This window comes from Calonectris borealis, chromosome 18 (assembly GCF_964195595.1).
Source record: "Calonectris borealis chromosome 18, bCalBor7.hap1.2, whole genome shotgun sequence".
Lineage (NCBI taxonomy): Eukaryota > Metazoa > Chordata > Aves > Procellariiformes > Procellariidae > Calonectris > Calonectris borealis.
The window spans coordinates 491,834-505,210 of record NC_134329.1 but is presented as its reverse complement, the minus strand read 5'-3'; the positions used below and the strand labels follow the sequence as shown (position 1 = coordinate 505,210).

At 62.4% G+C, this 13,377-nt stretch overlaps 1 protein-coding gene across 1 annotated transcript; it reads left to right on the top strand.

Annotated features, from left to right (window-relative positions):
- The first annotated feature begins 1,623 nt into the window (after positions 1-1,623).
- On the top strand, positions 1,624-13,377 carry PRODH (proline dehydrogenase 1). The gene is made up of 14 exons (XM_075167149.1): positions 1,624-1,830; positions 2,155-2,363; positions 7,633-7,667; positions 8,003-8,152; positions 8,293-8,357; positions 8,767-8,883; positions 9,051-9,130; positions 9,406-9,487; positions 9,739-9,831; positions 9,927-10,073; positions 10,250-10,425; positions 10,516-10,614; positions 11,015-11,103; positions 12,340-13,377. The coding sequence occupies exons 2-14, from the start codon at positions 2,206-2,208 to the stop codon at positions 12,525-12,527; spliced, it is 1,479 nt and encodes a 492-aa protein (XP_075023250.1). The 5' UTR covers positions 1,624-1,830; positions 2,155-2,205; the 3' UTR covers positions 12,528-13,377.

Genomic DNA, 13,377 nt, shown 5'->3' with positions numbered 1-13,377 from the left:
TCCAGATGGGGCCAGACATTTACAGTGGTTACAGTTTGCTGGGGTTGCTTTGGAAAAGATGTTTTGCATCGCAGCTGCTGGAGCCTTCTCAAAGCTTCGGGCTCTTCCTCTCTACCCCACTCAGGACGTAGTTTCCCACCCCAGCAAACCTCGCAGGCCTCCTGCTGCCTGCTTCCCTCCTGCCTGGCCGATGCTGCCTGTGCTGAGCATCCCCAGGCACAAGATGTCACTGAGGAGCTGGGTTTGGGCAGATCTGCGTCAGCCCAGAGTCATCCTCTGGGAGCCACTGCAAAATTGGGGCTGGAGAAGTGGGCATGGAGAGGGGACACGGTCACAGAGAGGGGACGTGGGCATGGAGAGGAGATGTGGGCATGGAGAGGGGATGCGGCTGTGATACTTGCTGCTGCAAAACAATCCTGCAAAAAGGGAGGTCCCTGCTCTCTGCTCCCTGGGCCAAGAGTCGGGAGCATATCTGGCCGCGGGGTGCCAGGGAGGTGCTGGGTGATCTCTGGAGTTCAGCACTGGGTGTGCCTGGGAGGAACAGCTCAGGCAAATGCCTGCCAGGAGTGGCACGGACACTCGGCCCTGCCTGGGAACCTCCCAAGGCCCTGCCAGCCCTCTCCGCGGTGGAGCTCCATGGGGCAGGCGAAGCCCAGCTGCCCTAGCCTGTGCAGAGGGAGCCGGCCTGTTGGCTCAAGCCACCCCCAGCACCCCAGCACCCATGAACCCTGACCAAAAGAACAAAGACTCAGCTGAAACTCCCAAATCATTCATGCATAGACCAGGAGAAGCAAGCACAGGGGCCTGCAACTACATCTCTCCCGTGACAGGTCCCCCGGGTCTGAGATACCCTCCCCAAGGGCCTCCCATCTCTGTGGGCTGGATGTGTCACAGCCTGACCCAGGGATTGCTACGAGGGGACAGGGACCCTTTGGGGACACCCTTTGACCCTCCCTGGGGCTGCTCTAAGGGGTAGGAGCCCCTTGGCCCTGCAGGGTTGGCCCTGGTGCTCCCCTCAGGGCCCCTCTGGTGGGATGGGGACCACTTCAGGGCTCCCTTGGGACCTCCATAGCTCTCCCTGGGACTCCCCCAAGGGCATGGGGCTCCCTTCACCCCGCCCCAGGACTGCTCCAAGGGCGTGGGGCTCTCTTTGCCCCCCCTCCGGCCCTACCCAGGACTGCTCCAAGGGGATAGGGCTTCCTTCAGCCCCACCCGGGGCTCCCCTCGGGCCACCTCCTGCCCCTCTATGCCCTCCCCGGGGCTCCTCGGAAGGGATGCGCCCGCGGGGCGGGCTGCCCCGAGGGGACGGGAACGGGGAAGGCACCGGGCTGGGGGTTGCGGGAGAGGTGCCGCGCCGGGCGGGGTGGTGCCGGTGCCGCGGCAGAGCCGGGACGCGGGGCGGAGCGGCGGCCCTGCAGCCCCGGCGGGCGCGGCCGTGCCGGCGGGGAGCCCCTCGGGGCGGTGCCGGGCGGGCGGTATTTAAGGCGGCGGCGCGGGGCGGGCGGCCCCGCCGTGCCCATGGCTCCGCCGAACGCGGCCCGGGCGCTCTGCGCTGCCGCCCGCCTGGGCGTCCCCCGCCGCCCGCGCTCCGCGCCCGCCGCCGCGCCCCGCGGGGCCTCTCCGCCGCCGGCTGCGGGCAGGGGGGCCCGGCCGGTGCCACCGCCTCCCCCTCCGCGGGGTGCGGAGCGGGGACAGCCGCCGCCGCCGCCCATCGTGGATTTCGGGGACCCGCAGGAGGCGTTCCGCAGCAAGAGCAGCGCGGAGCTGCTGCGCGGGCTGCTGGTGCTGGGGCTGTGCGCTGTCGGGCCGCTGGTGGAGAACAACCGGGAGGTGGGTGGCGGGGGGCGCCGGTCCCCGGCCGGGGGGGGCTGACCGCTCCGCGGGGGGCGATCCCAGGCAGGGGGGTTCCCGCTCCGAGTGGGGTGCCGGGCCTGAGGGGCTGCCCACTCCATGGGGAGTGGCTGCTCCGGGGGTTGCCGGTCCCGGCCGGCGGGGCTGCCGCTCCAGGGGGCGCCGGTCCCCGACCGGTAGGGGCCCGCCGCTCCGGCGGGGTGGGGGTGCCGGGCCTGCGGGGCTCTTGTTCGGGGGGGGAGGCGGGTTCCGCTGCGGGGCGGGTGCCGGCCGGCAGGGCGCTGAGTTGCCGTTGTCCCGCAGCTGCTGCAGCTGTGCCAGCGGGTGCTGGGGCAGACGCTGTTCGAGCGGCTGATGAAGATGACCTTCTACGGGCAGTTCGTGGCCGGGGAGGACCAGGAGGCCATTAAACCGCTCATCCGGCGGAACCAGGCCTTCGGCGTGGGCGCCGTGCTGGACTACAGCGTGGAGGAGGACCTGAGCACCGAGGAGGCCGAGCGCAAGGAGCTGGAGTGAGTGCGGGGCCGGGGCGGGGCGGGGGAGGCGGCGGCGGGACGGCGCGGGCACGGCGTGCACCGGGCGCGGGCGCGGGACTTGGCCGCTCTGCTATTGGCTGCGCCCGCCCATCCCCCCCGCTCCCATTGGCTGCGGAGCCGGCGTTGCGGTGCGTCACGGCCCCGCCTCCCGCTGCGTTCCACCCTCCACCCCCCGGCCGCTGCCACCGCCCCCCGGGTGCCGCCCCCCATCCTCCCCAAACACGCTGGGGTGCTCTCCCCCCCTTCTCCCTCCCAGGGGTGCTGCCCCCGCCCCCCACGGGGGTGCAGCCCCCCTCCATCCCCCTGCACACACCGGCGTGCTTCCTCCCTCTATTCCCCCTTGTCCCCCCCCACTGGGGTGCTGGCCTGCCCCCACTCCTCCCCCAGGGTGCTGTTCCTTCCATCCCCATCCCCCACCATACACACACTGGGGTGCTGCCCCCCCCGCCTGGTCGCACCCCCTTCCCGCATTGCCCCCCCACCCCGGGCAGCCTTCCCTGCCTCCCGCCCTTTGCCAAGGGCAGGCGCCGGCCCAAAGCCGCCGGTAACTTTCCACTATTCGGGCTCCAGTTTCGGGAGGCTCCGCTCACCCGATCGATGGGCTGCTGGCTGGCAGCCCACGGTCACCAGGGTGGGCAGTGTCCCCCCCACCCAGGACAAGTGTGGCCCTGCCGGAGGGCACGGGCTGGGGATGCAGCGCTCTCCTGGGCTCTCCCCCGTTAACAGCCAGGAACACCATCTGGCTGCCACACACATGACACGCGGTGTTAAAAATACAGCAGAAACAGCTTTTTGGGGTGATCTGCAAGTGGGGTTTCGGGTCAGTGCGGTGATGCAGGTGCTGCTGCTGGACTCCTCCCAGCTGGCGCTGGGAGCCTAATCTCTGTTCCCCACCCGGGTGCTGCTTATCAGGGACCACCAGCTTGCCGCTCGCCACTGCTGCCGGAAATCCCCATCGGCACGAAGGTCCTGCCCATCCATGGCAGGCCTGGGCAGCTTGCAAGGGCAGCGTTGGTGTGGGAGCTGCGCAGGGGGAGGCAGGGCTGTGCCCATCCCAGCCCCTTGCAGACTGAGCTGCAAGCTGCATTTTTTTTTTTAATGTAAAAGCTTCAAAATACCTCGCTTGTAGTCGGGGGGGGGGGGATGGCTCTTTTGAAGGTGCAGAGCAGCGGTGTTTTCAGGAGTGACTGGTTTCTTCCCCGGGCATGCAGCCGTGGTCCAGACACATTGCTCAGCATCCCTGTGGGGCTGAGCTGGCCCCTGGCACAACCCGGCTGAGCTGGCAGTGCCGGTGCTGCCGGGCTGTGCCTGTGCCAAGTGCTTCCTGCGGTTGACCACTGAGGGTTTTCATGGGCAGGCTCTGCCTGCACCTGTATCCTGCCCGCTCACGGCGGGGTGTCAGTGGTTTGTGAGCTGTCTGGTCTACGCTAGCCCGTCCCGGAGCAGATTTGGGGATTGCATGCATGGGACTCCTTGCTAGCCTGCGCTGTGTGGGTCATTCCCACCCAGGAGAGCTTGGCAAAGCCACACGCTGGACCCCGCACCCCCTGATGCCACCCTGCCTGAGCCCCAATAGGATCCGCTCCATCAAATGGGCAGGGGGAAAAACTGCCATCCTGGCGGTCACCCAGGGATGTCACGAAGCAAGGACAAAGCCCAGGGGGGTGTGGGTGGCATTGAAAGGGCTGTGTTGGACCCTGGCCCATGCCAAGCATTGCTCTGGGTCCTCCTTGGCTCTGTTCAGGGGCAAAACCCCAAATTACCAGTGCTTCTGCCAGGAATGGTGCCAAGCTGGGCTGCGCGTGGTTCAGAGGGATGAGCGGTCCAGGGCTTGTGGCTGCTGGACTCGGGAAATGCGTCCTTCCCTCCCGTGAGCGCTTCAGGGCTTTACCCCGCTGCCAGCTGGGAAGCAGAGGTACAAACCAGATGCAGCCAGCAGGTTTTTTAGCCTCCCGTTGCCAGCTGCTGCTGTTCCCCCCAGGCAGAGCTCCTGCAGGCAGAGCCGTGCCGAGCTTACCAGTGCAGCCTGTTCCTCTGGAGCAAGCTGGAGATAACAGCAGGGAGATGCCCTTTCCTCTCCAGCAATGGGCCCTGGCTGCTCCTTGTAACAGGCTTTCTGGTTGGGAACAGCAATGCAACGTGGGGAGGCACCGGCTTATCCTGCCTGCTGCAGGCTCATACCTGCCCTGCCCTGCCTGGGCTGGCATCCAGAGCTCTGCCAGCTTGTCCCAGGAGTCCTTGGCCGTGTACTGAAGGCTGCTGCCAGGTCATGGTGACGCGGCTGGAGAAAGGTGTCCTGCGGGCAGCAGAGCCTGGGTGCTGCTCCGCTCCCGGGGCAACGCGTGGGCTGGGGGCTTTGGGATGGCTGCAGCCCTGGGTGGGGTGTGGAGAGACAGTGCTGCAGCTGGGCAGGGGCTTCTGCTCCCCATGGGGGGAAACAAGGAGCCTCCCCACAGTGGAGGTGGTTGTGGTCCCCTTGCAGCCTTGGGGCTGTTGCTGGCCCATGGGCATCCTGAATGAGGAGATGGATTGGGATCATGCTAACATGGGGAAAGACAATCCTGCACCCGAGCACTGTCAGACACCCTAAACAGCTCTTGCCACGCAACACATGGACTTAGCTTCCTCTTGAGATTTCTTGCGTGGACGCCTGATACCTGCCCCGGCATGGGATTACGATCCAGCCCAGCCAATCAGCCTCCCAGAGCTGCCTCCTCCCCTTCTCCTGCTCCCAGTGCTGCTGCCACCCATGCCCAGTGCTCTGCCTGTGCGTGCTGTGGGTCCTGGGGATCATGGTGTGGTTTCTGTTTAGCTTGAAGCTGTGCAAGGAGGTCTTGCAATGGTCCTGGGCTGGTGTGTGCTAGCAATTCATGCATGGGGCAGGCTTGAAGAAGTCTTCTGCCAAAAGCTTTGCTTTATTCCTACCTGCAGGGTTTTAAGTGTCACCCATAGCTCTGATCTGGGCTTCATGTGACCATGAGTTTTTGTTTGGATGTGGTAATTCAGGGATAACTTCTCCCTGGTGTTCCCTTATCCCCTCTGCCAGACCCATCTGCTGATGAGCAAAGCAAATACGCTGTGCTCATGGCACCCTCCTGGTAACCTCCAGGGCAAAATGGATTATTGCCTACTTATTTCTGACAAGGGGACCTTTGTGCTTCTCCCTGAGACGGCTTATTTGAGCCTGACCAAAAACTTCCTGAAAGCCCAAGTCTGCTGTGTCAGCTGGATTATCCTTCCCAGCAATCCAGTGGGCTGCATCGAGTCTTCATAACCTGCTCTGCAGCACTTGGAGGGCTTGGTTTGCGCATGCTTTGGGTGAGTGTGAGCTCCCAGGTCCTGAGCGTGCCTTGCAGGTGGCTCCTTTCTGGTTACAGCTTGCCAGAAGTGTTTGGGCAGTGCCTGGAGATGCGTCCTGCTTTGGGAGACTTGCTCTCGGTTTGCAGAAGGGGTGGCCAGGTATAAACTGGGTTAAGTGGCACTTGGTTGGTGTAGGAATGGCTTTGCTGGCCAAGACTAATATTGCAAAGAAAGCAGATGATATCCAGGAAGAGCTATTTCTTCAGCTGGAAGGAGCTTCTTTTATTTTGCTTGATGCAGAACAATAAAGCGAGCACCATGGCACTGCTTTGAATGCCCCCCTCGGGGAGGAAGGGCTCAGTGCAGTCATGCAGCAGGAATGCTGCTGGAGAGGGTGTGTTTGTCTTCAGGAACACAAAACACTTCAAATTCAAGGGTGCTGTTTGCTAACTTAGTTGTGTGCATTCACCCTGGGTAGGTCGGAGGAGGCTTTGCTCCCTGCCGCTTGTCCCCAGCATCTCAGATGTTGGATGCAAGGTGTGCTCTGGGGTTCAGAGTTGTCCTGTTGTGCTGCAGCTGGGACCTGCCCCTCAGAGACCCAGCAATGTGTCCAGCTGAAGCCTTCCCCTGCACCATGCTGCCTGCTCCAAGGGGACCTTCCACCCACTGTGGGCTTTGCTATCGCATCCCATCCCTGGGTGTGTGATGTCTCCTCCTTCCTTTCCTCCACCATCTGTATTCAGGAGCAGAAACTTTCTTGACCTGTCCTCAGGGTAGCAAAATCACAGAGCAGAGCCTGCCAGACATGGTGCCTGCTGCTCCCCATGAGCTCCGGCTGCTCCTGCCCCGGTTCACGCCAGGCTTTGCTGTGCTTTGAGCAATGCGGGGCTGTTCCTGGCGCCGGGGAGCAGGAGGGGAAGGGCTTGTCTCTGCTTGTTTACGCTTTTAGCAGCCCCTAATTCCTGTCACAGGGTTTCCATGCAGGAGAACATGTTCTGGGACCATGCCACGTGCCTCTCTGCTCTCTTGTGCGAGTCCTCTGGCTCTGGCCGGGTGGCGTTGCTGCTTGCCTCGCAGTGTGCTTCCCCACTGTTGGGCACAGCCAATTTTGGGACAGTGACTTCAAGGCAGAGATCTCCTGGAGGAGATGGCTCTGCTGTCACTCAAGGCTGCTCTCCAGGGGCTGGCAGTGTTCCTGGGTGAGACCTCGGGTCTGCGGGCTGGATTTAGGGTGTCAGTGAAAAGGCTTAGCTGCTCAAGCTCAAGGAGGATCTCATGACTTGGCCAGTGTCTCCCTGGGCTGTCAGAGCCCTATTATCTGTGTGGCAAAGAGCTTGGGCTTGAAATTACATCTGAGGTCAGCTGGAGTTGAAGCTGAGACCTTGTTTGTAAGTTGTTGGCTAATGCCAAGGCGCAGAGGAACGCAGGGCAGCGAAGCTGCAGCAGGGCATCCTACAGCTTGATGCACCCTGAGTCTGGAGGAGCTCCTGCTTCGTGGTCTGGCCACTGGTGCCTGTAGGGTGGGGAGGTGTTGGGATGAGGTTTGGTGCTCCACCACGGTGAGGACTGTGGGCTGGTGTGGTCAGCGACAGAGCATCTAGTCCCACCAGGGCTGACCTTGTCCTTGCCATGGGTTGGGCTATTTGAGAGCAGCTCTGGACCCTGGGACAGAGCATCCTCCCTGTGCTGCCTCAGGGCCTCCAGGTAACACTTGCCTGGATGTTGAACACTTGCCATTCCCTTCCATGAGCGGGTTTGGGTCATCTGACCTGCCAGCGGAGCTCGTGCTGAGCAGCATTTGATCCACTGGCGATGGGACGGCGAGGGAAGAGAAAGGTCCAACGCCAGGCTGGCAGCAGGGGAGCCTCAGAGCTGCCCTGGCCACCAGTGTGGGGTTGTGGGGGGTTTCTGACCTGGCCCTTATCTTCCCTGTTTCTCTTCTTAGCTCCTGCACCTCTGCAGCCGAGAAGGAGATGGGAGGTGAGTGACCCAGCCTCTCCCACTGACAGGAGGTAGCCTGAAGGTCCAGCTGATCCAGACACTGTGGGCCTGGTGTGGGGGAAGGACTCAGCTCCCACAGCCTCAAAACACAAGCTGGATGAAGAACATCTTGGTTCTTGGCCAACCCTGCTCCTCAGCAAAGGCTGAGCCCCTGCTTGGGCAACAAAGCAGACAGGGCGCGTTGCAGCCCTCAGGGGCTCTTTTGAGGTCCAAGACAGAGCCCCTCTCCCCTGCACCCGCGGCAGAAGCTCCTGGGGAGGCTTGTAGAAGCTCAGCAGGGCTGCATGGCCCATATCCATCCTCTTCCACCCCAGGAGCAGAGCAAAGGGAGAAGCAGTACCGAGCCCATCGGGGATTTGGGGATCGCCGCGGTGGGGTCATCAGTGCCCGCACATATTTCTACGCTGACGAGGCCAAGTGTGACCAGCACATGGAGACCTTCCTCCGCTGCATCGATGCCTCAAGTAAGTGCTCCATGTGTCCTGAGCAGCCCCACTGTGGTTGGGGACTGCAGGGACCCCGCCCACCACCGTATCTCGGGTACCTCCCTTCTGCCCAAGCACCCTGCCTGTCAGGCTACCTCTGTCTTTGTGGCTCCATCCAGGTGGCAGCTCAGAGGACGGCTTCTCAGCCATCAAGCTGACAGCACTGGGCAGACCTCAGTTCCTGGTGAGTGCCAGGGCTGTGACCAGGGCAAGGTGGGTCAGAGCCAGGGCCACGGATGATGCATCCGGGGGGGCAGGTGCTTTGGAGTGCCAGGCTTGCTGCAGTGGCATCTCTACTGATGGCAGAGAGGAGTGGGCACCAACAGGCTGTCCCCCGTGTTCCCAAGACCACCCTGGAGACCCTGCCTCAACTTTTGGGGACACGTGAAGAGCTCAAAAGTTTAAAGGTCCCAACGTGAGGGTGTGGGGGAGGTCTGTACTGCTAGTCTTGGCCCCTGCTTGGCCAAGGTCCCCTGCTATAGTGTCACAGTCTGCCTCACGCTGGGCACGATCCTGCAAAGACTCCACTGCAGGAGGCTCCGAGCCAGCTGGGCTCCAGACTGGATGTCTCACCTCGAGCTCTATCCCCGCAGCTGCAGTTCTCAGAGGTGCTGGTGAAGTGGCGGAGGTTCTTCCATCAAATGGCTGCGGAGCAGGGCCAGGCTGGGCGGGCAGCACTGGAGATGAAGCTGGAGGCAGAGAAGCTGCAGGTGAGGCTGGTGATGTCTGAGGGAGGAGGCTGTGCTGCCGGCTATGTGCTGCTGGAGGTGGCCGGTGGCTGTAGGGATCCCGGAGCAGCCCTGACCTGTGACACCTATGAGCCTGGAGCAGTAAGACCCCTGTAGCCCCTTGGCACTGATGCTCCTTTTGGTCGCAGGAGGCCCTGGCCAACCTCGGCATTGCAACCAAGGCAGAGAGCCAGCACTGGTTCACAGGCGAGAACCTGGGTGTGAGCGGGTAAGCTGCCTGTGACCTGGGGGGTGCTGCAGGGTGGGGATGCTGGGGGACCTTGTCCGTGTTCCTGGGGCAGTGGGGCAGCACCAAGGACAGGTCTCCAAAGGCCAGCACTGGCTCAGCACAGCGACCAAGCAGAGAGAAGGTTTGAGTGGAGGTGACAAGATGGGTCAGGGTGCCACGTGCTGTGCACCTGACTTGCTGGTGGGGGTCGGGAGCTGGTAGAGACCCCCCTGCCCTTGCAAGGCACCAGTACGGACCTGGCTCTCTGCTCCCAGCACTGTGGACCTGCTGGACTGGAACAGCCTGATTGACAGCCGCACCAAGCTCTCCAAGCTGCTGCTCGTCCCCAACATGCAGGTGGGTACCCATCTCTGCCACCCCTGGAGTGGTCCCGCAGGGAGGGCGCTGTCTGTGTGGGTCATTGTGTCCCCGTCCCCTTTTCTGGTCCCCTGCTGCTGCTCCAAGGTTACGGTGCCATAAGCTCTCATCCCTCTCTGTAGTTGCCTCCGCCTTTGCCACAGCACGTGCCTCCCTGGTGCGGGTTTCTGTCTGCTGTGGGCAGGGCTGGCCGCCTGCAGGCAGGGTGCCACAAGCTGTTCTCGTTTCAGACTGGGCAGCTGGAGCCTCTGCTCTCGCGCTTCACTGAGGAGGAGGATCTGCAGATGAAGCGGATGCTGCAGCGGATGGACGTCCTTGCCAAGGTCAGGGGGAGCTGGGCACAGGCGCCACCGCAGAGAGGGAAGGTGTGTGGTAGGTGGCCCCATCAGACCAACCTGCATGTCATTCACTCCCCCAGAGAGCCACGGAGAAGGGTGTGAGGCTGATGGTAGACGCAGAGCAGAGCTACTTCCAGCCAGCTATCAGTCGTCTCACCCTGGAGATGCAGCGCCGCTTCAACAGGGATCGGGCGATCATCTTCAACACCTACCAGTGCTACCTGAAGGTGAGGTCCAGCAGGAGGCTGGGCAGGAAGGACGTGCTGGAGCAGCTAGATGGAGACCTCGGCTCCTGAAGCCACGACAGTGCAATAGCATGACTCCAGGGCTGGCTGTCTGGAGGTGCAGGGTGGAGGTGGCACTGATGTGATGACCCTGTGCCACTTCTCCCATCTGGTCCCAGGAGGCTTATGACAATGTGACAGTGGATGTGGAGCTGTCGCGCCGGGAGGGCTGGCACTTCGGCACCAAGCTGGTCCGCGGTGCCTACATGGAGCAGGAGCGGGAGAGGGCGGCCCAGATCGGCTATGAGGATCCCATCAACCCTACCTACGAGAAGACCAATGAGATGTACCACAGGTAGGGTACAGCCCCAGGCATGCTCCTCCCTCCTGCCCCACCGGGCACAGGCTCAGGCAGCCTCACCACACAGCCCATACTGTCCTACAGGTGCCTGGACTATATCCTGGAGGAGATCAAGCACAGCCGGAAAGCCAACGTGATGGTGGCGTCTCACAATGAGGACACGGTGAAGTTCACCCTGCGCAGGTGGGTGCTGGGGAGGCAGCGTGGCATGGCAGGGATTGAGGGCTCAAGGGATGTGGGGGCCCAGCAGAGCTGCAGTGAGATGTGCTGTGGCTTGTGAGGTCTCCTCTGCACTCACCTGGTGGGATCCTAGCTCCCATCTGGTGCTCAGGGCTTTGGTTGGGGCTTGGAGCTGGGGCGCAGCACGGTAGCCCACAGCAGCTGCAGAGCTGGCCCCATGGCTCAGCCCAGAGGCTGTTTTAAAAACAAATCCCTCAAGTCCTTGCATCCCAGCATCCATACGGGATGTGGTCAGTGCCGTGCTCTTGTACTTGGAGATGATCCCTGCTCCTCTGGTATGACGCACTGCCCCTGCGTGCTCTGCTGTCTCTACTCTTCCCTAACACCAAGGCTTGGCTTGCAGGATGATGGAGCTTGGGATCCATCCCTCAGAGAAGAAGGTGTACTTCGGGCAGCTGCTGGGCATGTGTGACCAGATCACCTTCCCCCTGGGTGAGTGCTGGGAGCAGGGGGGACTTGGCAGATGTGCTCCTGCCCCACTTTGACCCCTTGGGGTCTCCCTGAGCAGCTGCTGTGGGGTCTGAAGGATGGATGGAGCCGGGCTGTGGGCCTGTCAGAGAGCAGGGCTGGCTGAGGACAGTGCCTTGTTGCCTCTTCCCCAGCTGTGTGGAGTGCTGTGACCCCTGCGTGGGGTTTGGGGAAGATGTAGATGAGGAAGTAGATGGAGAATCACATCTGTTTCCTGGAGGCCCCATGAGACGGTGATGGCTGAGCAGGGAGATTCCTCCTTTGGACTATGAGCTGAGATCGGGGTACTTCTAGACGGGGCAGAGATGGGTCCTGGCAGCCAGCAAACCCCTCTGGCACCTCCTTGGTCTGGGAGCGTTGCTGTGCTCTGCTGGCGGTGCACACCAAGTCCTGGGCTCTCTGCTAGCGAGGTGGCAACGGGCTCTTGTGTGACCTTGTCCTCTCCTCTGCTGCTGGCCCAGGCAGCGGAGCAGAGCTCCTAGGGGCCTGGACAGAGGGACATGCAAGGGTCCAGGTAGCCCAGCTCAGGTCAAGGACTGATCCCCCTGCCTGCACTGGTGTCCGGAGCGGAGACCCGAGGCCAGGAGAGAGCGGGAGGCAGACTGGGCAGTTGTCCAGTGTGGATGCTGCTCTGTCCTGGAGTTCCCCTCGCAAGCAGGGTTTGGCTGCCTGTCTGCAACCTCCTCTGGTCATGCTGGAAAAATGTGTTAACTTGATGCTTCTGGTTGAATGCTTCTTGAATCGGCCCGGCCCTGGCTGCCGACATTCCCAGGGCTCCTGGTGACCTCGGCCCACTCCCCCCGACACGTTCCCAAGCTCCCCGTGCTGAGCCGGGGGAGGGACGCACCGCCGCGCCCCCCGCCCGGGCAGGCTCGGCCATGTCTGGCTGGGGCCGCTCCCAGGCTTCGCCTCCCCGGTGCTCAACCGCAGCCTCCAGCTGCGGCAACCCTCCCACCCGCCATCCCCCTCTCCATCGGCACAGCCCGAGGGCCATGGGAAGCTGGGGGTAAGGGAGGCTTTATTCCTTACACACACACACCCCCCCCCGCTTTTTTCCTTCCCTCCCCCCTTTTTTTCCTGGTCCCGTTCCCTCCCTTTTTTTCTGGTCTGTCCCACCCCCCTTTTTTACCTTTTTTTTTTTTTCCTTTTTCCATTCTTTTTCTTTCTTGGTACTTCCCTGACCTGCCTCTCTCCCTCCAGGTCAGGCCGGCTTCCCTGTCTACAAGTACGTGCCCTACGGCCCGGTGAATGAGGTGCTGCCCTACCTGTCCCGGAGAGCCCAGGAGAACAGGGGCTTCATGCAGAGGGCGAACCAGGAGCGGGACCTTCTCTGGAGGGAGGTCAAGAGGCGGCTCCTCACGGGCAGCCTCTTCAGCCCCAACCACTAGCCCCAACTGTGGCATCCAGCCCGGGGTCTCTTGTGCCTTCACCTATAACCACTATTGCCATTCCCCGTCCTAGTTCTGCTGCAGTTTCCCCCCCAGCTCCCTTTGCCCTGGGAGGAGAAGTGTCCTTGTTGCTGTTTGAACCTCATACACTTCCTGGAGGTCCCTGCTGTAGGGTTGCCCCAGCTGGCACTGCCCTGAGGGATGTCCCTCTGCCGTCCCAGGGGCTCTTGAGCTGTGCTTGCCCTGGGCTGTCCCTGGGGAGATGCTGGGGCTCCCCTGCTGCCTTCCCCCACCTCAGTGAACACTGTCCCGGGGTTTTCCCCTTGAGGGGTTGCACAGGGAGATTTGGCTGCCTGTTTCGTGCCACGGGCTCAGGTCCAGGGTGGGCTGGGTGGCTCAAGGACAAGCTGGCCTCAGCCAAAAGCTCCTCCAGCTGGGGCTTGGTCTCTTCCAGCTTCATGAAGGCAGATGCCAAAGCAGAGGCCATAGTGACCTGTGAAGGGTCACTGGGCAGGGGCAGGATGAGTTCCTGCCATGACCTGGCTGCTCACCAGCTTTGCATAGACCAGAGCTGGGTAGGTTCCCCCATCCCACCGGGCTGAGCAGAGCCAAAGCTGCCCAGGGTTGTCCATCCTCAGGCAGATGTTGGGCAGGATGGGCAAGAGGAGCTGGCCGGCCCATCCCCGTGCTGTTCCTGCCCTGCTCCCAGTCCCAAGCTCCAATGCTAGGCCAGGTCTGCTGCGAGCAGGGGTGGTGGCCACATGGGAGCACCAGGAGCCAGACCACAGCTCGGCTCTGCCGTACACTGGATTTGCAGAGAATGGTGATGATTAAATCATAACTGTTCTTG